The sequence below is a fragment of the Prenolepis imparis genome, unplaced genomic scaffold, assembly GCF_030444845.1.
Source record: "Prenolepis imparis isolate NDT839.2.m4 unplaced genomic scaffold, iyPreImpa1.0 SCAF_1, whole genome shotgun sequence".
Lineage (NCBI taxonomy): Eukaryota > Metazoa > Arthropoda > Insecta > Hymenoptera > Formicidae > Prenolepis > Prenolepis imparis.
This window is the reverse complement of record NW_028141159.1, coordinates 12,464,450-12,491,252: the sequence shown is the minus strand read 5'-3', so window position 1 is coordinate 12,491,252 and position 26,803 is coordinate 12,464,450. Positions and strand designations below refer to the sequence as shown.

At 32.9% G+C, this 26,803-nt stretch overlaps 1 protein-coding gene across 4 annotated transcripts in view; it reads left to right on the top strand.

Moving 5' to 3' along the window:
• Stum (mechanosensory transduction mediator stumble) overlaps positions 1-26,305 on the top strand; it is a 30,956-nt gene extending 4,651 nt beyond the window's left edge. Inside the window, exons 4-12 of one of the 4 annotated variants that reach the window (XR_014424933.1) lie at positions 7,622-7,683; positions 8,227-8,609; positions 8,991-10,746; positions 22,597-22,848; positions 23,397-23,613; positions 23,940-24,066; positions 24,218-24,412; positions 24,757-25,124; positions 25,641-26,305. Coding sequence is in view for 3 of the 4 variants with exons in the window: in XM_083033804.1 (XP_082889930.1) it covers positions 8,243-8,609; positions 8,991-10,746; positions 22,597-22,848; positions 23,397-23,613; positions 23,940-24,066; positions 24,218-24,412; positions 24,757-24,884 (3,042 nt within the window). In the remaining variant the exon portion in view is untranslated. Of the gene's footprint in view, positions 1-194; positions 391-6,777; positions 6,913-7,621; positions 7,684-8,226; positions 8,610-8,990; positions 10,747-22,596; positions 22,849-23,396; positions 23,614-23,939; positions 24,067-24,217; positions 24,413-24,756; positions 25,312-25,640 lie in introns of those variants that run through there. The other 3 variants (XM_083033979.1, XM_083033894.1, XM_083033804.1) reach the window with 3 other exon arrangements.
• Positions 26,306-26,803: the final 498 nt, after the last annotated feature.

Sequence of the window (26,803 nt, the reverse complement as noted above, 5' to 3'; positions counted from 1 at the left end):
TTCTTCGATTCCCCGCGGAGGAATGGATGAGTCGAGCTGTTTGGGGAACGCGACTTTTCACATTTGCAGTGAAGAGAATACGCGTGTTGGTCAACGCGTCCGCGCTTCTCCGAGTGACCACCTTCGGCGCGTATCCCGCGGACGGTCGGGCGCTATAAGTCGCGGCAAGCGACCTCGCATCAGTGAGGACGCGTTCGTGTTCGCGTAAGGACGCGCGAAGTCGGGACCGAGGAGGTTGAGGGAGACGACGACGGCCGAGGACGCGATCTGCGCGCGCTTCCCTCGGGCTCCGCAACCCTCGTGCATGCGTGTTTCGCTCGGGGGGGTAAATTGCCGCCGTAAATGGTGCCGAGTTACGTGATACCACATCTCCATCCATCTGCGAGATAGGTAAGACGACGGTGGATCGCGACAACCACCTTCGTATCCGTAATGCCAGTAAGTCGAGTGGCAGCGCGACCTTTTTGTTTGTCTTCTACAACGAAAAAAAAAGATTGTCATTGGATTCTTATTCCCCTATTTACTTTGGAAAAATCTGGCCAATAAATAATTACAGATTTTAAACTGGATATTCTCTGATATTTATGATAGAAAATGTTAGAATAATTTATGACAAAATAAATCGAAATCACTCGTAAGTCAAGTGTTAAAGGTCATCCTCGTGTAAGGTGCGCTTAGAAGTGATTGTTGCGTCGGATCTGGAGAACAACTCTGTCGATCGATCGCTAGTGATGCGTGTTTGATGATTTCCAGTGTGGAGAGGAAATGATTTTTCACAAGCGTTTTAAGATCTTTAACTCTATAAACTCGCAGATTTTTAATTTTTTAAATAAATAAATTGCAAATTAAATTGAAATAAAAAGAATATATGTGATTCGCGAATGATAATATATCTAATGGTATGTTAATTAATAGCGATTATAAGACACGGAAACTGTTTGCCAACTTACAAAGAAATAAAGAAGAATATATTTTGCTTTTAATTGTACTATTACAATGTAAATTTAAAATTTTACTTGTGTAATGACATAACGTTTTTCTATATGTGTATATACATATTTATGATATATCATTTGAGTTTTAATTTATTTTGTTTCATAACTTATGTTATTAATATCATTTAATTATTATTAGATTGACAAGGTCAATTGTATTTGTTTATAAATATATTGCCAGACATGGTTAATTCAATGAGATTACAATTGCAGAACAATAATTTATTACAGTATTTAATATTAAATATTTTACATATGTTTACAATTTGCATTAAATTTAAAATATATATTAAAATATGTATTAATGATTTCTTGATTTGATTTTGCCTTGATCAAAAAAATTGTTTATTCGCGTTTTTCTAAACGACTGAATAACCTATTGCTCTAATTTTGATACTTTAATAATTATATGTAAATACATGTTACTATTGGCATTGAATAAAAACCTAATCACCGGTGAATTAATTGGTCTTGAATGATTGAGATCGGCACAGTTTCCCAGAGACGAAACAATTATATCGCTAAGAATTCACTGAATCAGATTAAAAAATCGCGTGAATTGCTTCGTTCATTCAGTCGGGGAAAGTTTTACATGTTTGATTGTTTGCTCGCGCGGTCTATGTACTTGAATTTGAATCAGATCAATATAAAGAGGCGGCTCCTTATGCGAACGAAAAATCTTCTTAAATGTCGATCCTTTCAAAATACTGGGGCTATTTTACTTTAACGAGGATGATTAATTCTTAACACTTGCTATATTATCAATCAGAACTTTTTGTTTACTTGATTTACGTGATACAATTTAAAGTATAGTTTAATTCTAACAAAAAAAAATCAGTAAGAGAGTAGTAAATAAATATAAATAATACAAAATAAAAAAGTGTTTTTATAATAAGAAATTTATTTAATATATTTACGTAATAATTAGTGCTAAATATAATTTAAGAATCATGAAAATAACAAACAATACGCGACAGCAAAAATAAATTTCCTGAGATTACGAAAATTTATAGTTTAAGAAATCCAAATATAAATTAATAAGTCGAGATTATATAGGATATTTTAAAATTGCACTGTAAGCCTGCGTTTATCGATGACCATGCGGCCTTGAATATTCTTCAACAATCATCTTTGAAGTATATAGTTGTGATAATGACTTGCACGCGAGAAGTTCGATGCGCCTGTCTATATGCGCGTGAAAATTTATATTTTATGATCTTTGGATTAGAGCGAGAAATACATTCAGACACAAGTATGAAAAGGCATTTTTTATCTTGCGCATCGCAATGCATTCTAATTTGCGCCAGTTTCTTCGAGCGAAACTCAATTTCTTCCGTTGCGGTACAATCGAAGCGAGAACTTCATGAGCTGAATAGAATTTTATGAGCTATGTCTTTATTTCTTCAATGTATTTTTAAAATAGAGAAGGGAAATATATTAAAAATTTTAATATTTTTTAAGTCTTGATATATTTACAAAAAAAGAAAATATAATATTCTTAAACTCAAGTTTACATTAATAGAATGTAGGGTATATTCTTATACTAAAAATATACACATAGTGTGTATAATGTTATAAAATATATATTTAAATATACATATATGTACACATATATACTTACAAAGATATATTTAAATATATACAAGAGAAAGAATATATCCTATTTTATCTAATCCAATTTTTTTATTAAAAAGATTCTCTGCTCCAAAATGGAATTTGAAGTTAAATCTCAGGTTTGAAATATAAATTTATTTTATTGATATAAAATTGAGAAGAGATATCATTATATATATTCTTGGCGCGAGTTTCCTTGTACCTGGTTGAATTTCTACTATTATTTAATATGTTTATCAGATCATTCCAGATTGGCTAGTAAAAGCGTTGTACGGATTTATAAACGATTTATAAACGCTTTCGAAAATCGCATAGACATGGATTTGCGAAACTTCAATTTCCAATAGGTTTCTCAATTATTTAATATATATGTACACACATATATTATTGAGGCTTCCACACGTGAGAAATCGCTTTTGCGGCAGACGCGGTCAAAAACCGGTACGTCTGAATTTATAGAGCGAGGAAGTTCCAGGCGGTGTAACATTCGCGTAATACCCGATCATTTTGCACAAAATGGTCGGTACAGTCCTGTATTAATTGTTGCATGGTAGACGCATCGTTTCTCGATGCAAACGATGCGTGAACCGCTACATGCACCGCATCAGGAAGAGTTTCCAGATCACTGGAAGCTTCGTTACCACACTTTCGAAAGGTTACCTTCGTTGCCGTTATGATATTACGATATTACGATATTACGAATTTATTAGAATTAAAAGTGCTTAGGATTAATATCTCTTTTTTTACGAAAAAAGATACATATCGAGCCTTTAACGCTTCTTGCAGAAACAAAATATGGACTTTTAAAGTAGTATTATAAAATTGAAAGAGAGAGAGAAGAATTTTCGAATATACAAATTAAAAAAAAAATATATATATATACTTTAACTTTGTTCAAAGAATAGTTCATAAAGTATAAATGATATTAGTTCAATGGAATATCGGATATTAAATTACAGAAAATTGCAAAAGTATTAGGAATTATTTTAGTTATATAATCTTTTTCTTTGATCTATAAATTTTTAATTAAAATTCGCACTTATTATTCTTCCGGAAATAATATAATGAAAAAATATTATATCTTTATTAAATTAACTCACGTTCCAGCACATAACGCGTACAAAGCTTATTTAAAAATAAAATAAATACATATCTTAACTATGAAAGAAGCCAAGAATTGAGTTTTCTGAAGATCCAAGAACGGTTATTTTTCTAAAAATAAAAAAATACATTTTTTAAAATCAATTAGAGACTATTTTCAAAGCCAGTGCTCAATGGTTGAAAAAAACTGCTGTAGTTGTGTCCTAATGGACGACCAAAGCAATTAAAGTGTTTTGGGAAAAAGAATCAACGGTTACGCAAATGTTCCGCCGCCCGGCCGCTAAATGCAGGTGTAAAAGCGAGTCGTTGACCCCGAGGTATATGCCGCGATCTACGTTTTCCGCTCTCCTTCAAGGCGCGAGACGAGATTTATGATTTGCTACGTGATACACGCGATACACGCGGTTGCGACAGAACGCATTATTGCGCGGAAGAAGCCGCGGCAAATTTGCGGCTGTTGTGTGTGGAAAGCGAGGCAACGCGATTGATGTACGACTTAATTAAATATTATACAATGGATGTTAATTAAGGACGCAGCTTACAATTAGTGCACTTCTTCCTCGATTTTGTCGTACCGGAATCAGCGGCAATCGCACACGGTTTCATCATGGCAAATTGTTCGCGCTTTATCGGTCACTAGGACGTGAGACGAAAAGTTCTTTGAATGTCTGTGTTGGAAACAAAATTGTGGAGAAGATTCAGAGATATTGTAATATTGCTTTGTCGAATCGGATAAAAAGTACATGATTACACGAGTGATATTTTTGTAATTTTTTAAATAGTTTGTGCAAGATTTATAAAAATAGTGCCACTTATAAGATTCTTTGAACATGAAAAAAAAATTTTGAAATAACATTTTGAAGTAAAATTGTGAGTAAATTTTAGATCAAAAGCAAATATCTATTCAAAAATGTTATAAATTGCCTAAATTATTCTTAAAAAATTGAATTTTTAGTTTAATACATTATAAAGCTATTTAAAGCTATTTGATTCGACTAGACAAGTTTAGTTTTGTTTAATATTTTCAAATATAATCGAACCATAATTGAAAGTTTTATTGCATTTGCCATCACAATTGATTGGCGAATATTCGGTATAATTTGTTTTACATGCTTTTGCAATTTATGTTCGAGACCGTGGCGGCAATCAGGTCTGCATGCACGATGTTCTTATTTAAATTTAAGCGTCGGACTGGTGATCGATTACCGTATTCAAACAATAACTAAAGGTCAAATCTGCGCGTTATGTATGTAGAAGAGTGCGGTATTCAAACAATGACTCTATAAATTAAAATGATTCTATATATTAGTTCTACATTTTACATATTTTACATTTTACATTAAAGGTGCGCTATTCAGACAGTGACTGAAAGTCTAACAAACGTTATATAATAAGCGAAATCAGGAATAAGCAAGTAAATATGTATGTTGCGTTATGACATAAAATTTTGCGCATGAAAGATACATTGATACTACTTGGAAAGTCGAAAATTACATAAAGCGATATGAAATGCTATCAACTTTATTTACTATTGAATTTTCAAGACTTTCATGGTATATTTAGACACTGATTGAAATACTAAACCTATATTAAGAAAGACTCAGTCATACTGAATGTTTAATGCGTTAAACAGAAGTGAGATATAATTAGAACGAAAGTTTTATTTTGCAATGCGATAAAATCAATTTCCACATCTTACAAAAACGCTTGTAATTAAATGCAACGCGAAAAATAATGTTTTATATTTTAACAGTTTCATATTTTACATTTTTATTATGATATACGATTACAAGATAATATATGCATGTCGACAAAATAGAGAAATAAAAATAATAGCAATAATGTTTAATTGATGATAAAATGAATACGATTATAAACAAATTTCTATATTTCTCGCGTTCTTCAAATTACTAAATTTCTAAAAAGGTATCTCGTCAATTTTATTTAATGAGACAATTTAGAAGCTGTCATGATGAGTGAAAGTATACACTCAGAGATCTGCGTTATTTCGGACACTGTATTTTTTTCATAATGTAATTGTTCATTTCATCAACAGTGCATTTATTGATATACGATGGTAATTATGTAGAGTGCACGGTGCATCAGTATATAAGCGGATGCAGAGAATTATGGAAATCACACGAATTTATTGTCGAATCATAAAATTTACGGCGTAAACCAACGACTAATTAGTTTCTACGCGCGTGCAAAAATCTGTCAGGAAATAAGTAAAATATGATTTAATTTAAATTTTTAAACAACGGAAAAGTCAAAAAAATTTTGATGATTTAAGTAAATAAGATTTATAAATTACATATAAGATTACAAATAAGAACACAATACAAAGTATTAGACACGGAATAAGTATATTAGCGACTTTATAAAACTGCTTCTTCTTGCGGATTTAGAATCTGCAGTCCTTGCATATTTTATACTCATCAATATATACTTATGCATGTTTTCTATTTACAATTTAAAGGAATTAATTGCTGGAGGCCGTTTTGTGTATGCTTTGGGTCTATCTCTGGTTTTACAATTTACGATGTATTCATGCTCGTACTTGCTTGTCCATTGATTCGTGGCGAATGACACATATAAATCACTCGGTTGCTATTGTAACAAGCAGCTGTGCGGTAAATTAGACTAAGGACATTTCCCACATTTGTCCTGATCTAAATTTTAAGTGCAAAACATTCGTCGCGATCAAGATATATTTCGTCATTTAAGTACTGTTTCATATTTTTATATGTTTGTATATCTCTTCTAATTTTCATTACATTTTATATATTTTAAATAATTATAATATTTATAATATTTTAAATAATTTAAGAAAAGTGCCTACAACATTCTCTTATTCAAGTAAAAATTTGAAGTTTTTTTTAAAATATATAATTGTACAATTTCTCATAACACTATCAAGAGAGTACAGCGCGATTAATTAATTTAATTTATTCAGTGGCGATATCGGGACGAAAATAACAAACTTTAGCCTCAATCAAAAATTATCAACAGGTTATCGCTATCACGCGATGAGTCGTTTTACTCGAGCAGTTCGATGACGATTGAAAGTAGTTTGTGTTTCGACTTTGTCGGATTTGGAAAGTACGTTCGACGCATTGAACTGTTTCTTCTTCTTCTTTATTATAAAGAATCTTTGTGCGATGCGTCGACCGCATCGAGAATGTAGTTCAGCAGCATCCCGGTAAGCACGATAAATTCGCTCAGACAGATCGTCTACGAGAGCGTGAATAACATGTATTCCACGTATCCGCTGTGGATACTCTCATTGTCAGGACGTATATTAAGCCGCACAGAACGAATAATTACACGCGTGTTTGTTAATTGTTGGCCGCGTCGAGTCGGGTCTTCCTTCATCCGTAAAGAGGGGAGAAAAACATCTAACATCTCGAATAAAATTTACCTATAATAGTGAATTGTGCGAAGAGAGAGAATTACTATCAATATAATGGTAATAAAATGGAAATCTGAGCGCCACATTAATCTATTCTTTGAATTTTGCTTTGACATAGTTTGTCAATGAATCAAATTTAATTAAATTTTATTATAATATTGCAAAGACAATCGATATTGAAATAATGATGGATGGACATTTTGTTTTTATCTCGATGAGCGAAACAAATACAAATAAATATGGAGAAAATGCGAAATCTGTGGTTTATCTTTTTTCCAACACAGCTATTATACGCGAGCTATCGATTGATTAAAATGGTTGGACGATTCTTTCTATTTCTGCAATTGCGTTTTCCATCCGCGCATGCACCATTGCGCGGAACCGCAATCTCGCACTATCTCAACTATCATCGAAATAAAAATTTCTCCGTTTATCCTTAAAATGGTTATGCACTCTCTCCGTAAAGATCTCTCTCAGTAAAGATTTCTACTTTTTGCAGGTGAGAGTAACGGCAGATCTTGGCGTCCCTCTCACTTCAGCGATCTACATGAAGGGCACCAGGTACAAAAGCTTAAGTTTAAAGAAGAATAAATTAGAAAACAAAGAATAATCGAGACATCAAATTGTTATTCAGAAAGAGTACAATCAAAAAAGAAACAAATAACATGTGTTTAAAATTGAAAATTATTGCTATTCTTCAAATTAATTTTTAATATTAAATATAGAAATCTCTCTCTAGATGTAAAACTGAATCCGTAACTATTCAGTAGACACATTATCTGACAATGAATATGCAGTATTATCCCCGAATTTGAATGCAATATATACCTATGGATACTATAAATTATATATTAGCGTCTACTATTATATATATTAATATTATAATTATGCGTGTGTGTATCATTTAAAAATAATAAAAAGTTAAAAAGTTAAAATAATAAAAAATTAGTTTTCTTCGTGCGACAGAATAAGAAAACAGGATGTTTTTAGTCATTATCTCAATTTTAGATTGCGCAGACTTCCTGTCAATTCTTTACATAAATTCGGGGATTAACTAATTTTGACAGATCAATTGCATTTATGTCATGATTTTCCAATGACAAGATAGGGCCTCGTAAGAATGAGGCGGACCGATCATGACGGCCATGTCGCGCGGCAGGGCCCACCATCCTTTCGGGTGTTGGCTGTCTCCGACACCGCTTATCTGTCGCCGACGATTCCCGCGCCGCCGCCGCCGCGTGCGCCCGAACCCTACAAGATCGCTCCGTCGTCGACGTCCTCCGGCAGAGCACATCGTCGTTCCAGTTTCGTGATACTTGCCGAGTCCAGACCGGCGAGTCCAGACAATGCGACGTCCAACTTGTCCACGGGAAGAATCTCGCCTTTCCGTGGACGTGGTTTCAAGGGACCACCTCCTCGCTCAATGTCGAGACCGCAGTCGCCGGAAGTTGCCGGGAACGGACGTCGACGCAGAATCGAGCGAAGGGGTAGGTTGAAAAATTCACCAAGGCGTGACATTTTCATATAGCAAGTTTTAAAAATTTTATAAAATATTTTGAGAATTAAAAGTAAAATGTTCTTGAGCCATATTGATGAAATATTTTTGACAGAGCAGAAATATTGAAAAATATATAATATAATATAAAATATAAAGCATTAAGATATATTTTTTCAGATCGCCTGCATAGATGTTTTTCGAAGTTTCATGTTGTTAGAAAAAACATTATTTAAGGATGATTTAGCACTGTACATATTTAATGTTCAAAATTAAAATTTAATAATGAGAGCTACCTTGACAAGCTTTATACACTCTATTTAGAATTAGTAAGCCGATCTTGTTATTGTCAAATCCCATTTATCTTTTGCAGTTTCGGTATCGCAACAAAACAGTCCTAGAAGAAGCTTGATACCACAGCCTACTTATCGTCAACGATCCACTTCCTTGACGAAAGCCAACGAACGTTCGCCATCGCCAAAGATCGGTCGTCGAGTTGACTCAAAGACGCGATTGAACGTCACGAATTCGCGAAATCGATTAAATGCGACCGACTCGAAGACGCGGCTGAATGATTCCAGGACGCGTTTGAATAAATCCGACTCCAAGAATACGAATTTTGCAGAATCCAAAACTCGTTTTATTTCCAACTCCACTAGTAATCTCAGCAGCAACTCGACGACGATGCGCCGACAAACGACGACAAAAGCGTCGACGCGACTTTCGCCGATACAGGGCACCCCGACGAAACCAGAGAATGCGACCTCTCAATCGAACATAAGAAGTAAGAATTCTACTTTGAGACAATCTTCTATGAAGACATCGAAGATGTCGCCGCAGAAGAACAATGCCGCTACCACTCGAAGAGATAATCAGAGTAGAAACTCCAGCAAGGAACGCCTTCTTTCGCCGTCAAAGATTCCTTTGAAGACGAATGGCTCGTCGAATACCAGCAGGTTCATTTCGATGCCCGAGCAGAGCTCGGAAAGGTTCGTAAAGATGGATAAAACGGGTAAAGCTGTGGCTGAAGGCAAAAGTGATAAGCAAACAGCGAACCAATCTCTTCAGAATGGTCGATCGCCCGAACCGAATTCGAAAGAAAACGAGATAGATGGGAATTCCTCCGGCAATATGGACGAAATGGATCTCGTAAATCTGCTGAAGCAAACCTCTCAAACGACCGGCTCATCTAGTGAACGTCTGGTGAATACCACGACGACTACGGCAGTGCAGCCGCTACACATCGACGCGAATACACTTCTCGTGGAGCCGAATCAGAAAGAACGGTCCGAAGGAATGTCTAGATCTGTCTCTCCCGCATCCAAGGGGGAATCGCCGGTGCCCGTTTCGACGCAGAATACAACATCGGTGAACCAGAAATCCGTCGAAAATCAATCAGTCAAGGCGAATCAAACAAGTAATAATCCTGGGAGCGATAACAAAGACTCTTCCGTCAACGCGGAGAGCAACACCGTAGGACATACGAAGAGCGGCAGCATCGGTCAATCCACGAAAACTGTCAGGATAAACGGTGAAGATTCAGCTCATCAGCATTCCAATCAATCTTCTGCCAACCAGCGTTCTAGTAAAAACAGTCAGAACGCCCGTGGATCTAAGCAAGGCGACGGAAAGACTCCGGGAGAACCGGAAACGATAGAAGTGAAGAGTGGCTCTGCGGGAAATAAGATAGCAACCAGTAGCGAGATTCCGATGAATGATAAGATGCCAACCGTGATGGAGAACGACTCAAAGATTGCCAAGACGGCCGAAGATGCGGAAACGGCGATGAGTAACGCGGCAACAGTACATAACACGATGAACAGCAGGACGGCGAGCAACAACAACGTGAATTCCGCGATCGGTACAGTGAACGCGAGTGTAAATAGCGGTGCCGTGACACGAACGAGGAACGAAAATCGGGGTAGCGACGCCTCCCCGAAGTCATCCACCGGCGCATCCACGGGCTCCATCGAGAGCGTGAAGTCGACGGATACAGGAGTGAGTGTGAACACGGTCAGAGGGGTGTCTTCGCCGAGGGAAAAGACGGGGGTGCACGTGGTGAAGCGACCGCAGGAGATCGAGACGCTCAGCGGCAACATCGTCCACATCGAGCAGAACGGAGAGCCAACGTGAGTAAATTTAATTTTATTTAATTTTATATACAACACACACATGCGCGAACAAATGTATTTAAAAGTAATTTTTAATTATGTGTTTAAGTATCATAGTTTATTACGAATCTATACTCTTTTTCTTTTTAACTACATTTGTTCTACACTTGTTTCTTTGTCTTCTTTTTATCTTTATAGCATCGATGCCCTATTTAAATTGTAATTAAATATAATCAACGTCAGAAAGAGTAATAACATGCGGATGAAAAATATAAATCTAATACATAGTTGATATAATGACGTTAATTTGTTTTACAATAATTATACGTTGTCAACCGATGATACATTAATATAACACACAGAAACGTTTCTATTGAGATCTGTACTTTGATAAAAAAGAGGACTTGTGTTTATTGAATTTATAAATTTTTTTGTTTTGCAAATCGCGTGATGCGATAATTAAAGTTTACACGCATGATTCTGTTAATTTATATCATTATTGTTCATGCGATGGATAAAGAGTTAAAGCTATTTGCTCCAAATATAATCTGATATATCAGTGGAATTTCGATATCAGTCGTGATAAATCAGAAGATGAAATTTTTGCAGATTTCGGTAAGACACGGCAACAAAACATCACTCTCAATTAGCTAAATCACTTTCATAACACGATTGCGCCAAAAAGAATAACGATGACCGTTGGAATCTTTCTCGAAACCCTCTAATTCTGGCAACCACTTTAAAATATCTGATTTTACTTAATTTCTTTGAAATTCTTGGAAATTTTGAGAGGAATAGAGAAAAGTTTTCTTCTAAAATATGTATATATATATATATATATATATATATATATATATATAAATTATCTTTAAATTTCGATTTTAAGCGCAAGTTATACGCCTTGATTTATAAATAGAGTATAGAATCAAGTATATATAACTAGTTATTAGAGTAAGTGAGATGATTATTATGTTCATAGCCTTCAAATTATGCTCATTTTTTATTCACTTTGCCATTTGTTGGAACGAATTTTCTTTTGATGTAAACTTGAGATTGTTTTAAGGAGCAGTTGTACGACATGAAATGATTAGTCGCATATATTTTATTGCATTATAATAACACTCTAAAAACTTGGTCTCTTATAATCACTTATTTGAAATATTTCATACAGCTTCGGCCGAAAGCAAATCGAATACTTGTATTAAATTATTTAAATCCGATTGTGTTTAGCATTCATGTGAATTAAATATTATGATAAAAAATTTTTTTTTAATATTTATATTTTTATATTTCAATATTTTTTTGTAGAGAGAATTTTTATTACAAAAATAAGATAAGTTTAGAGTATGTCTATATTAAATGCAAAGTCTAGAATGGAACACATACATATAAATTATAGAATCAACTTATTCTTAGATTAAACCCTTAATTTGCTATAATTTTATATAAAAATTTATTACATTTTTTGGTACCATACAGAGTTGAATAATTTAGCTCATTGCAATTTATACTAAGAATATTTATACTGTATCATATATTTTGATCAAATCTGTATATTCTATATAATAGGACATATATGATTGTGTATCGAGTCACTGATGAACGTACATGGTAATTCGCGTTATTCGTCATAACTCATAACGTGTAGTATTGCAGTAATTTCGCAAGATATCTCAAAGCAAATCGCGGTTCCACTGCACAGTTATTTATTCATCGTTCTACGATTCCAAGTTTGATCCGAGTTTTGTATGTACTTCTCAAGATGGATTCACTGCTAAATTTAATTATGCTCGCGTGATTTATGCGAATTGCAATATTCTTGACGAGATAATTAATTTTGGCAATTAAATTTGTTGGTTAATTCATTGCGCGTAACCATGTAATTCATTTCGCACGGTAGACGTTTGCGCGTTGTTGCAATTAATTAATTGTTTTTCTTAATAGAGGAAAACAGGGATATGAAGTAAAATTTCAAGTATTTCCGTAATACGTTAAAAATATAAAGAAACGTTGAACATTTTATAGACTGTTCTGCGTATGAGAGCACTTGATAGCACTGCGCTTTCTACTTTTGTGCTACTTGTGTAGTCGCTATTTAAATACTATAACAATTTCTCAACATATAACCCTACAACGAGCAAAAGAGTATAAGTTATTTTACTTGAATGACAAAGAAAGAATTTCTCAATTTTCTTTTCCTCCTCCTTTAAAACTTTCTCCAAGCAATTTAGATTTATATGATATTCTCGGTCCATCGTATAAATAGTACAAATTTCACGGTCGCCGAATCTTTTTTTATAAATTACGCAAAACACAAACTTAAGGATGTTTCGAACTGACTTGGAAAAGTTAAATTATTTTGGGAAATATATATATATATATATATATATTGAAAGAGAGAGCACAATGTTGTGCCCATCTCTCAGGAAAATCTCAAGAAGCACACGAGAAACATTCCTTCCGGGAACAATCGTTCACAGTTGAGAAACTGGACATGACGCGATTTCATTATCGTAGGATACGAGCGAAAAGACGTACATGCTTTCGCGGAAAATTTTCGCTTCGCCAACCAAGATACGAGCATGCCGAAGAAGTTCACTTCGTCCTATCTATAGTCTCGCGCAAGATTCAAGAGTTCCTTCACCCCGGTTAGTTATAAACCTCCACCTTCGGTCGAAGCGGCCGAGGTGTGTCTATCGATCGTGCTAGGATTTACATCGACGAGCTACCGCGGGCTAGTTCAACGAGATAATAAATTAAAATCCCCAAACTTCAATTCTTTCTTGCTGTAATGGCTGTCGCTCTGAATTTCGATGCTTTAACTGTAAAAATATTACTACAACGCTTTCTTTAAAATTATAAAATCAACTCTGTTGATGCTTTTTTTATTTTGCTCTTGATATAATCGAGTAAATATTTGCGCAATTTTTCTGAAAATTGTGTAAATTGAGTTATTTGATAAGCTTTATGTACAAAGATTACTTGAAACGAAGATTACTTCGAACATAATATGATTATAATATCGTTAATATATTTATTTAGATATTTGAAAGTTCTTAAATAGTTTATTAGAATATTTCGCAAAAAAATATAAAGTTCAGAGAGAAATCAAAATATATTAAACCTTTAAAGATTGATTTTTTGCAAAACGTTAACCTTCTTGAATAAATAAATTTTATTATTCAAATTCACATTTATCGTACATTAAATTGTTTCTATCGCAATAAGATTTTTGAAACTTAATTTACCTACCTGAATAATGAGCTCATTTAAGATTTCCTTCTTTTAATTCTCGAAATTAGATTTTAATGAATAATTAATGAATCTGCGCTAGATCCACCTAGGGTACGTTGCACCTCATTCATTATTTATTAAATTCCGCACATTACATCTGCGTGCGTCGATCAATTATTAGGACATCAGCGGTTCTTCAACGTCTTGATGTTGAATCGTGTCTCGCGTTGTTCGACCGTCGAGCGATTATTATTCCCATAGTTGCATGCAGATTAAATTCTTTCTACGCGAGAGACTCTTGCATCGTAATTTTGTGTGATATTATTACTGACCGTTACGTTCCAGTGACTCACAAGACCGCAATAGCGTGACGGTGTTATAAACTCTCTCGCTCACTAATACCGTATTATGAACATATTTTACTCTCGTAAAATAAATTCCGGAAATCTTTCGAATAATCATACACGCGTATCGACTTTTAAAATTTCATTGATTTTCATTTGCAATATTTTTAAAACGTGATATCCTTATAAAAATAAAAAAGGAAGTCGCAAGACGTATCATATCAATAAAATGATAGGGCAATCTACAAGAATTTCAAGATAACAAGTTAATTATAAACTTTCCATTACATTTCTTTTATGTAATACATTAAGAATATAGAACATACGTCTATTACGATTCTTGCGTGCACATTTTGAAGGAATGCGTCACTTCGACGCGAAAGAAACATCTTAATTCAATGAAGGGTAGCTCTACAAAAATTGTAAATTACTCGGGATCTATTGTACTTAATCACGCAGTGCAAGCAGGAAACCACAAGAATCGATACACCTATATTTATGGCCTATTAAAGCATTTTAAATCATCCTTTTTTTAATTATGTGCAAAATACACACACTTCAATATAAATTATTTTATTATGTTATTTTTCAATATATTATTTCATGATTATTAATCTTTAGAGAACTCGATTGAAATAAGAAATTTGACATAGAACTTTAAAATAACTAAAATATATTTTTATATATAATTTATATAAAATATGTTTTTATGTAAATAATTTACACACATTTTAAATTTTTAATAATGCTAAACTATATATGTTAAAAGAAATACATTTAAGAAATAATTTTTTACAAGTTATTATTAAAACAATGCATAAAAAATATAATACAAAAAACAATAATAATCTTTAATTTTAAGAAATCAGTAGTTTTTTTCGAGGAAAAGTAATTTTGTCCAATGAAATTATTTGATAAAAAAATCGAGAGTGTAGGTACGAAACCATCCTTGTATCTGGCGATTGATCTCGCACGCGAACCAACTCGTCCACAATCTCTCGTTGACTTTTGTGGAACGCTAAAACTTTTCTTGCTGCAAAGATATGTTACGCTGGCGAAAATGCAGTATTTATGGACAATCGTACACAGCAAAAAATATAACGTTCTACTTTTTTTTCTCTCTTGAACGATTTCCTTGTCGTATTCTTCTTGATAAGAAAATAGGATTTCTCATATTATATATCTGTGTTCGATATTACTTCAACTTCTCTTTTGATCGTCATCAAAAGCTAGTTGAAACATTAATTATTTTATTTTTAAGATTTTTTTGTTACGTTTATTTTATAGTGTTTTACATTACTTTGAAAATTTTAGTCGATTATATTAGTTCTTGTAAATTATTGACGCGATTATATAAAATTTAATAGTTTTTTGTGGATATTTTGTACAATAAATGTCTATGTTATTTTTGCAAGTAACAATCGATTAGATTTCTTCTACAAGCAACAATTAATTATAAAATTACGTATCTTCAGTTTAGATGTGTAGAAAAATACTTTAATAAAAGATAGATTATCTAAAAAATAGAATAAAAATTAAAATAGATTTAAAAAAGTTAGATTATCTAAAAAATAATGAATGGAATTTATTTTAGGCGCAATTAAGAATTAAGAATTAAGAATTAAAAATAAAAAATTAAGACTTTAATGAGGCTTTTAATGTGAAATACACATTTCAATTTCAACGAGTTAGATTTATTTTCTTTGAAACTAACGCACTACTATTCACGTCTGGCCATCTCTTAACTCGTTAAAATTTAAATAAGAATTAAAAATTAAGATAGATTCGAGTTATCGGAGAATGATTTATCTAATTGAATTGCGAAGTAAATTGCTGAACACAAATTTGCACACTAATGGCGTAATAGCTAGTAATAGCTGTAAGATACTAAATCTTGCTAATATAATTCACAGTTATATCTGATTAAATTATTAGTAATATTCATATTAGCAATTTTATGTTTTCTGTGGTGCATAAATTAATTTTAGAAAATATTTTCTTAAATTTAAAAATTTTATTAAAAAGTCAGAGGAAAGGTATTAATATTATTTAACTAAAAATTTTAATACAGTTAATATTTCTATCAAATAGTACTGTTATTCACACACTCACACACACATACATTTCAACTTTGCATAAGTTCAACATCAGAATGTTTGAGATTTTATCTGTGTTTCAGATATCTTTAATAGATTTTTATTTCTATATATACATTTTTTGGAGATAATAGTAATAGTTTTATTTAAAAAACGCATTAATATATATATGAGATATCTCTTTATATGTAGAATATATTACCAAAATATGTTTATCGTGTTCTCTCTTTTTTGATTGATATAAAAGAGCAGTAAACGCGTAAAGCTATTTTCTGAGCTAAAAGAAAAGAATGTCCCGAACATTTTCACGTCAGCTATTGTATATCGACATCGATCAAACCTATCCACACTTCCACCTATTCACACAAATTGAATAACGCGCGGCTAATGAGTTTTAGGGGGTTTGTGTGCGGATTTTTGCTTCGCAATCAACAATCGGCGAATTAGAAGAAGTGCCCTCGCGGGGTAAGTTTGGGATGTCGAGCGGCTATAAAGAGAAACGAGAACACACAGCCCGAGCGAATGAAATATGGGTGGTGGCGCGAATCGACCTTGGCTGCACGCGACGAGCCGCGCCGCGACGCCTCGCCGGTCATTTCACATTGCCACGTTACGTCAATTTTCGGTCGCGCCGTCTCTCTCGCCTTCCCCTTTCTCGGCACATGCCATTTATCCGATATGACGATCCCTCATTGTGTCGATCTATTGGCCGAGGCTATTTGTCAAGAGATGACCGGCGAGCTTTCGATCGAGGCACTGATTGATCGCTAGTCATTATCTCATCGATTGCTTCATAAAACGTAATGTATACGTATCCAGAAAATAACTTCTATTTCTCATAAAAAAGAATCTTCCAGAATTGATAATATTAAATTATTAAACAAAAGAGACTCTCTCTCGTTAATGGATTCGAAAGAACACGGCGAAAGAGAGCACATGTTCTCGTATCACGCGATAATCCGATTTATTATTAGTTGGTTGATCTGCATCCTAAGTTGAGTCATACATGTTATCAGGTATACAAATGCTTTCTTATATATAAATATATTGGTATTTATGAAGATAGATAAAAATATTTTGTGTGTGACAAAATGTGACAAAAAAATATAATTGAATTTATTTATGGCAATATTATATCTTAATTTAAATTGAATTTTTACATTGAATACATTATTTTACTTGCTAATTTTTGCTTTTCTCCTTAGATATTTACAAATTTATTTAAAAAATTTATTTTTTATTAGTTACAGTTATAAAGAATGAATATTTAATATTTTTATACGTGTGTCAATTTCTTGATTTTAATTTAAAAAATAAAGTTAATTTCAAAATAATTTTTTTAATTACTAATATGTATACTTTATTACTGACAATATATTTTTTTAATAATTATAAAATATATTAAAGGTATTGATTATTGAGAAGTCTTTTAATATATTTAACTTATTTAGAGAAACATAAAGAAACATGTGCTATTCGATAATTTCGTATAATTAACCATACTATTAACTGTCTTAATGTTATCATAGCAATATTTATATGCTCAATTCATTCTATTATACGCCGCGCTTAAATAAGCTATATAATTTTACTATGATTGTACATATGCTTCTCCTTCACTTTATTAAAGTACCTTTGTACTTTTAAAGTTTTTTATATAAACTAGCCCATTTCCCACAATTCGACGTAATTGAGCCGCTAATCTTTGATAGCGTGCGGAAAACGTCACGGTATGCACCGTACAACGCGAAAATATTAAATGCAAAAGTACGTTATTAAAGATCGAGCGAAATGAATTTTAATGTAATTTGCATAGCGTTATACACTCGCCTTCTTTGAATTCAATTCTTTCTTTTTTTTAACCGTTCCTTTATAATTGCTCTTTCAGATCAAGCTAATTGCATTCTGTATCCTGTAACAACAGACTATAAGTGATATGTCAAATAAGTGGATTGCTTTGCAATGTTAATAAAATATGAGAATAGTTTTTAACTTTTGTACAATAGGAGAAAATTGCAAGGAAATTTAACGTGTCTCTATATCTATACGTCGAGTGGCTTTATTTGCGTTTAAAATTTGACAATCGTATAAAACGATTAATATACGCGTTATAGAATAAATCTTTGCGCTTTGACAGGAATATATATCTCAATTTCAATTTCTTTCATGTTTCCTTCTGATGTGTTATATTTTTTAAAATATTGATACGTCGATTTATTCATCAATTTAATTAGAAAAAAAAAACTATTTTTAATTCGTAGATAACATCATGCAGGTTATAAATAAACGATGCTTGCATGTGTTTTTATTTGCATGCTGTAGCAATTAGCACGAAATTGTAAGAAGTTTGCATTAAAGAATTACACTCAAGTATTTAATCGTCAAGAAAATAAACAGATACATAAGCTTTTCTTAAACTTAGAAGTTTATATTTTTTGATACAATTATTAAATAAAGGCTTCGGATTAATAACATGCTAAGGAAAACATCAACTTTTATGGCAAAATAAAAAATATTTCTAAAACTTATTGATTATATCCATAAGATAAAATCGTCAAATATTAATTGTAAAAAGTTCTCCGATAAAATTGGCATACTCTAAAATCATCACCGAAACACTAACATTAGAGTGTCGTAATCGCAAATCAATCACTCGCTTTTTGCATTTTTTTGTGAATTTTTTATATGCATAGAAAGAAATTTCAAGAAGATTGTTCTCGTTACATTTTTATGCGGCACCATACAAGCGGAATTTTACAAAGCAACGTGACGAGCTATAATTTTATCATTACGACAGCTATTAAAATTTGTGCGAATGATAATACCGCTCGCGCGACACGAAACAATTCCGCTGTCGTAAATTTTAAGTATGGCATGCATTTCATTGCGTCCGAGTTTACCTCTCGGAAAGAGCAGTTTCACATGCAACTCGGTTGCAATCACACCGTTAAACCACTTTTGTAATATTCTTCATATTTTTCGATTTTTGGATACCTCACATTTTATCGATGTTTTATTAATATTTTGAGAATTTAGTTTGTATTTGATTTAATATTTCATTCCATAACTAAATACTGTATATATTCTTTTCTCATCTAAAAATATATTTTTAAGAACACGTTAAATTTAAATTTAAAATTAAAAAAGCTTTTAAGTTTAGTAAATAGAAAAAGAAAAAAACAAGAAGATGGTAGCGGAAATGATCATACGTTATTTTCGACATAACGTACGCATTGTTGCGGTAATGCGCGCAAGATTGTGCGATCTGAGAAAATAATTAAATTAATTACGCTTGTTGCGGGTAATGCGAATTGCATCGTATAGTGCACAGATGCAGAAGTCAACCGGAAGTGGTTTTAATTCCCAGGACAATCCGTGCACGAACTTTCTCTGCTCTCATTAACGGCGCGATTATGGGGAAAGTGTTCGGTAAAATTATCTAATTGTAAGTCGAAGTAGACCGTGGTTTGCGCTTTAATGACACCACATTTTGCGAAATATCAGGCGCGTGCTTTTGCTGCTTTCCCTCTCTCCCTTTAATCAACCGTGCAAATTGTAGATACGAACTTTTAGACAAGCATAACTTTTAATAGTTTTGTCTAGCGTGTTGTGAATCGTAATGCAGCCGGTGTAATCGCCCGTGTCTTTAGTATGCTACTAGGATTACTCTAGTAATCCTTCTCAAATTGATTTTAATTTATTCTATTTAGATTTCTATTTAGAGAAACCCGATACATTTATTTTGTAATAAATTTTTGATTGTAATAAACGAAAGTGCGGGTGATATAAAAACGCCACTTTTCAGATTTGGTTCTTTATCGAAGAGTGTAAAATTAAAGTAGATTCAGGTTAATGAAACTAAATCATTTCTTTCATATGAACATCTTGTAAATATGTGTCAATATAAAAAACTTTTTTCATGCAGTAAAATTTTTTCGCATGAAAATGTGTAACAAATGTATCAGTATACATGTTGAGCGTGTTGAGCGACGCAATTTATTAGCGTACGCAGAACGTTGCTGTCGCATAATTTTTTTCACTGCATAATAACATCGCGAGTTGACGAATTGGTTGTTGCCATTTTAATGTTTGCCAGTTCAGTTTAGTTGTGATTTATAAAATTAACAATGGATAGTTGCAAGGAATCATATGTCTCTCGCGAATTAATTAACTCTTTATTCTTTCAGATTTATTAAAAATTATATTGAGCATTTTAATTATACATTTAATGTACAGTAAACATTATAATATTATAATATTATACACATTTAACGTAACAAACATAACAAAATCTTACGATAAGATAAAATAAAATCTGGAATTAAAAATAAAAAGATGATAACAATTAATTAAATAATCAAATAATTTATTGGGAGCTTAAGTACGAATTAAAAAATTATAATACCTATATATAATTATTATATGTATACGTGTATGTAAACGGTATATGATATATCAAATTAAAAAAAAGCTTTTGGTTATATTAATACAATGTATAAAAAATAATCGCAAAGCTTTCGTCGAATGCATTTTCCTCTTTATAGTTTCAAGGTCAGCTTTTGTTACATTGGTAGACATGTATTTAGAACACTTTTCACATTCCTCATTATATGATTAAAATATAAATATCGTTATCATTCAGAGAACTCGCGGAATAATTTTAATCTGAAAATAAGCTCGTAAAAAAAATCCGATAACGATCGGCCTTCTTTTGATCAGCGAAAGTGTTAGCTCTCGCTTAAGGGTTAAGGTGACGACGAATTACAAGCGCAACTTTAAAGCCCTTGTACAGTATAGTCACTGGTTGACACGCGCGTCGCGACACACACGCGTCGGGGGAAAATCGGCCGCGGCCGCGGCGGGACCGCCTTGAAAACCGGTCGGTTAAGGTAAAGAACTTCGTGTCGCGTGTATCGATTTCGTGGTCAGCCAGCCAACTGGCTTCGAGAGCCGGAGGGCGCGAAGGGGGTTGAAAATCTTCGCGTGACCGATCGTGCGGGACCAGCCGACTTCACCCTCTACCCTCGCCTGCCACCCTTCGTGGCCACGTCCTGCCGCGACTGCGGCAACCGCAATCACTGACCGAAGTCACCTGAGGCCGGCCGCTGGTGATGGCCACTCGTTGACTTACAAATCGTCGCGATTCTCATCCTCGCGAGTCATCGTTATTGCCGCGATCTCTCTGATCACTTTCGTTATTATTCTGTCGCCAATGTTCTTTCTTCTTCTCTCAAAAATTTATCGGACGCGTGCCTATCGCAATTTCGAGCTTCGCGATCGTGCCGTCGACGTCTACCGATTACCTTTCGAGTTTCTGGAAATTGGTTCTCTATCCTGCGAAGGAGTTGTGTTTAGGTAAAGGATTTTTCGGACTGCGATTGCATGCGCGGACAGAGGGATGAGACCTGCGCGACTCTAGGGTGCATGCGGTTTTTGTGATGTGATTAAGTTTACTATGTGAGGGATCTTATGCGTTTTTCATCGGCCATAGCTTGTTCCGTGGATGGTCGAGTCACGAAATCTATTTTACATCGTAATAGTAAATATGTTTGCGTTTTTAAATGCGCATTTAGTGGTTTGCAGTTATTTTGTTTTATCCATTTAACTTGAAAAATATTTGGAAATAGATGTAAACTAAACCAAACTCATTATTGTAGTAATGTAAAATGCGATTTAATACTTCGATAAAATTTACATGATTTTTTTCGGTATACGTTTTTAATTCAATTCAAATATTATGCCCCATGAATAATCTAGACCTCTTCATCCACAGCTAAATGTAATCAATACTTTCTGATATTATATATATATATATATATAGAATGTACATTTTACACATGACTCATACGTGTATACAGATGTATATAAGTGCTAATAGCTATGCAGCTAATGCAAAATCGATAATAATCTTTCGGGATTAAAAAGTTGAACATTTATGCTGCATAAGGCGAATTAAATAATATGAATGATTGATTCTTTATTTTGATCCCTCTTATTTTCAATAAATCTTTCTTTAAGAAAGACGTATATATTCCTATAATTTGATATATATTGAAATCATAATATTAAAAATTATTATTTATTAGATATTTTACAGAAAAAAGTATTAAGATATTAATATATTATTACATAATTAAAAAAAAACCTTTTATGATAACATTTAGTACTGGCATGTCTTGATATTTTTATTGTAGTGTCCTGGCTTCCTGCAACGAAAAGGAACAAGGTAGCGAGAAGCTATTGACGCGTTGGAAAAGGTCCTTGAGTCGGTACTCCAATTGCTGCTCCGACATGAAGTGCCTGGCCTGTCGCAGAGACCCCAAGGGTCTTCTATGGACCAGGAATCAAAAGAGAATGATGGTGATTAACGACACTCCGCCGCCACTTCCATCACCGCCTGAGACGAACGCGTTGTCCTGGTGGTCGAAACTGAAGTCACGATGCAGGTAAAGAACCATATCGTTTAACGATTAGAATTTCACGATCAAGTTGCATGCGCTTATTTTATCAGATTATTATATGTATGAATATATATATGCATATATTATTGTACTAATAACACATGGAAAATTTGAAGGCACGAAATGACGCAATACGAATAGGATAACTAATGAAAAAAATATCCTCTGCGAAAAGACCAGTAGAAAATACTTTTCAATCATTCTGTAACTCGTTCTTATTTGCTTAACCATGAGCTTATTTCCAGAATTTTTCAGGCTTGATTTCTTGTAATCTTGCCTTATTATCTATGCCGCTCTACTTTGCTATTCTATCGATTTTAAGTTTTCAGACTCGCGATTTATCCTTCGACAGTTTGTTGATTTCAATTACAGAATTCTCTATCGCATTTTCGTTAAACATTATTCATTTAATTAACAATTATCGAAAGTTATCTTAATCTTTTAGAAACTTTATAGTGACTTTTGAGCTTGCGATTAACAGATCTTAGGATGAAAATGAAAATTGCATCGCGCGATATACTTTTCTCTAACAGATGCACTGGATTACGAGAGATCAAGTGGTGTACAAGAAAATCCAGAGTTGCTCCGGCCGAGCCTACCGTTTGCTGCCCACCGGAGAGAAGATGCGGTGCAATTTGCCGTCGCGTGTTCGGCTGTTGCAGTTGCAAGCGCGCAGACACGCAACAACGCACAAAAAATACACGTGCCAAGCACAGTCTTACGAGTGTAGCACCACCACCCTTGTCGGAGGTACGTAGGTGTTGAAGAACCACTATATCCTGTCGAATAAAATAAATCAGCATTTTGTATTTTATTCTGTTATTCGCGTATAAAAAGTTGCAATTATTTCTTTTTATTAATTCTAATATTTCTGAAAATTGCATATCGAATCTAAATAAAAGAAATAAATATGCATGTAACTTTAACTGCGGGAAGGGATGAACTGTTATTCTCGAATAAGTGTCTTGAATATAGAATACAACGAAGATTGATCAACTTAGATATATAATATCTTATAGAAACGCACTATCCTAAATCGCGTTTCTTATTTATGAGAATTTGATGCAATGTCACAGGAGCCGAAGTCCAAGTTACCAGATGTTCTAGTGGAACATAATTCTGTTATGCGTGGCGCCATTCCTTGCCTTCCGGTTCCTCTCGCCTGGTTTTGCTTAGTGTGGAATGTTTTATTACCGGGCACTGGTACGAATTTAACGACTAACTACTACTTTCTCATAGAAATAACGTATTCTTTTATGAAATTAATTTTTAATTTTGAAGTTTTTTTAAGTATTTTTTTCTTCAATATTAAATTACTATTTTTTTTTATACAATCGATTTTTTTTCCGGATAGGAACTGTTTGGAGCGGTCTATTCGATTTATGTACCGGACAGCCGCGATTCTCTCCCGTCGCCGGACTAAAGTCACGACTGGGTGCACTTATTGTCAATCTTGTCGTGGGTGTTGGTCAATTGTTTACCGTCTTGTTCTGTCTTGTCGGATGGGGCTGGAGCATTTGGTGGGGCGTCACCATGGTCCGCTTAGCTAGTAAGCATTTTCTGATTACTTATCGAAAAACAATTATCGCTTAATTGCCAAATAATATATATAAAATATTGAAAATCGATTACGAATTGTTTATAGTGGGCGCACAATATTATCTAAATTTGATTATACATAATAATAATCCTTCTAAAACTGCTCTTTGATGTATCTTTGATATAAACAATTAATGATTATTATAACAATTTGAATTTGATCGTAAATTATTTCAGAAGGAAGTTATTGATTGAAGTTATTGATATTTATGCTTTTTATAATTCTAGTAAAAGTCTCAAATTCTTTGGACTAATATATATATGACATTATACATAAAAAGTGCTACATTGTAGGGAAATACAAACGATTCAAGGCTTCGGAAGCTGCCAGCAACGATCTTGAAGCCAGAGGAGGCGAACCGGGTCCACTGCCTCCTGGTGTGCCGAGTCAAGCTTTACGAGAGATGGAAAGAGCACGATGATGCATTATAGAGAGGAGACCATGATCATTTTCCAATTGTCTAAAGAAGTTTTATATCTTGTTCGACAAGTTTTCGTGCTTCGTTTGATACGAATCGTCCTGAATTGAAAAATATCGTCCGCCTGAATAAAATAATATTTCTGGTGCAGCTTCTAATAATGATTATATATTTATAAGACGATATTAAGAGAGATGTTTCAGTCGATGAAGATTTTTCTCTGCGATTAAGTCACGACGAAAGGTGAAAATTAAATAAAAAATTTAACCCATTTCATATTAAACCATACAAAATAAGTTTGACAAATAAGCAATGGAAAAAGGTCATAAATTATTAAAATAATCGGATATTTTTACCTTTTTCCTCATTCATTCCTCGCTATTTTTAATAAGAAAGATTTTTTTTATTGAAATTATTATTACAAAATACAATCTATAAATATAAGAATCTCGCATAAATATATGAATCTCGTATAAAGATTTTTTCTTTCGTATAGTTTGACATGTTATTGCATCAAAATTTTCAATTTCAACGAGAAATTTTTCAAAAGAATATCACCGAGATTCTTGTGCAAGATATTTATAAAGTTTCCTTTTATTGAAGTCAGAATTATTATATTGTACTGTAATAATTAATATTTTTTTTTAATTGCCGGCATCTTCTATTTTATAAAAAATAAATTCTTGACTTCGATAAATAGTTGAAATAAAATTGACTATTTTTTTTATGGTATTATTAATTTTGGTAAATATTTTTTAGGAATTTTAAAGAAAGAAGATTAAAGCTCTTTTACCAAGTTAATAGAGAATTTAGAGAAGTCTCGAATTATTCAAGAATTTCATCGCAGATGCCGTTTTCAATAATCCTGTTTGGATCTTCTTGCAAAATTAAAAAAGAATTAAAATTAAGATATCTATATAATATAAACAGAGAGTTTGCGAACACTCTGTATTTTTCTACACAATGGAAACTTTCATCCTTGTCGATGAAAAGTTCAATTTTTGTAAAGACGGCGCTTGTGCGTGAGAAGTTCGTGGCCTATTAAAAAATCCGAAGACGTCCTTGAAGATTAATCGCTTTCAGTGAAAGCATCTTAGACGTTTTTTCAAAATGTACTCGTTGCATCAATGAGAATGATTTACAAAAAGCAGATCATTAACGATGATGGTAACGATATTGAAATGGAGTTTTCTTCGGTGAGTAGACATTAGATTTATATACATTGATTAAAATTGATCTTCGGAGATAGATTAACACAATTTTCGAAGATTTGGCCTTAAAACGATATCGATGGGATAATTACGTTTTGAAAAACGCGCTTTATATTTTTACAAGCGCATCATATACACAGATTACTCAACTACTCGATTATACTTACATTTACGATTGTTGTAAATACGAAAATATATTACGTCAATTTTTAATGTGATATCTGTGTTTTTAGAAATTTTTATATTTTCCCTTCTTTTTCCCATCCATAATCGCAACTGTTTTACACACATACACACATATTTTTTTATTAAATTAATATATCTAATATATTTTATTTAAATTTAAATTATAGAAATCTTAATCAATAGTTGTGATAATTTTTTATATGTTTGTTTTAATAAGTACATAATAATGTATATTTTTATTTAAATTATTTTTATAATAAATTTTTATAATTATTTTTATATTATAAGAAAGAGAGAGATGTTCACATTTTTAAAAATAATAAAATAAACTATCATGCGATAAAATCTTTCAGCTTTCTTTCTTGTCTAAAATGATTATAATAAAAGAGAATATTGTATGTCGTGATAAGATAAAAAACAGTAAAGTTGAATTTCCATAGTTTCTATGTTTTTATTATATTACGATAAAAACTAACAATTGTTTTTTTTTTGTGCCTTTCAGAAATTCTGATGTGGATTGGATTA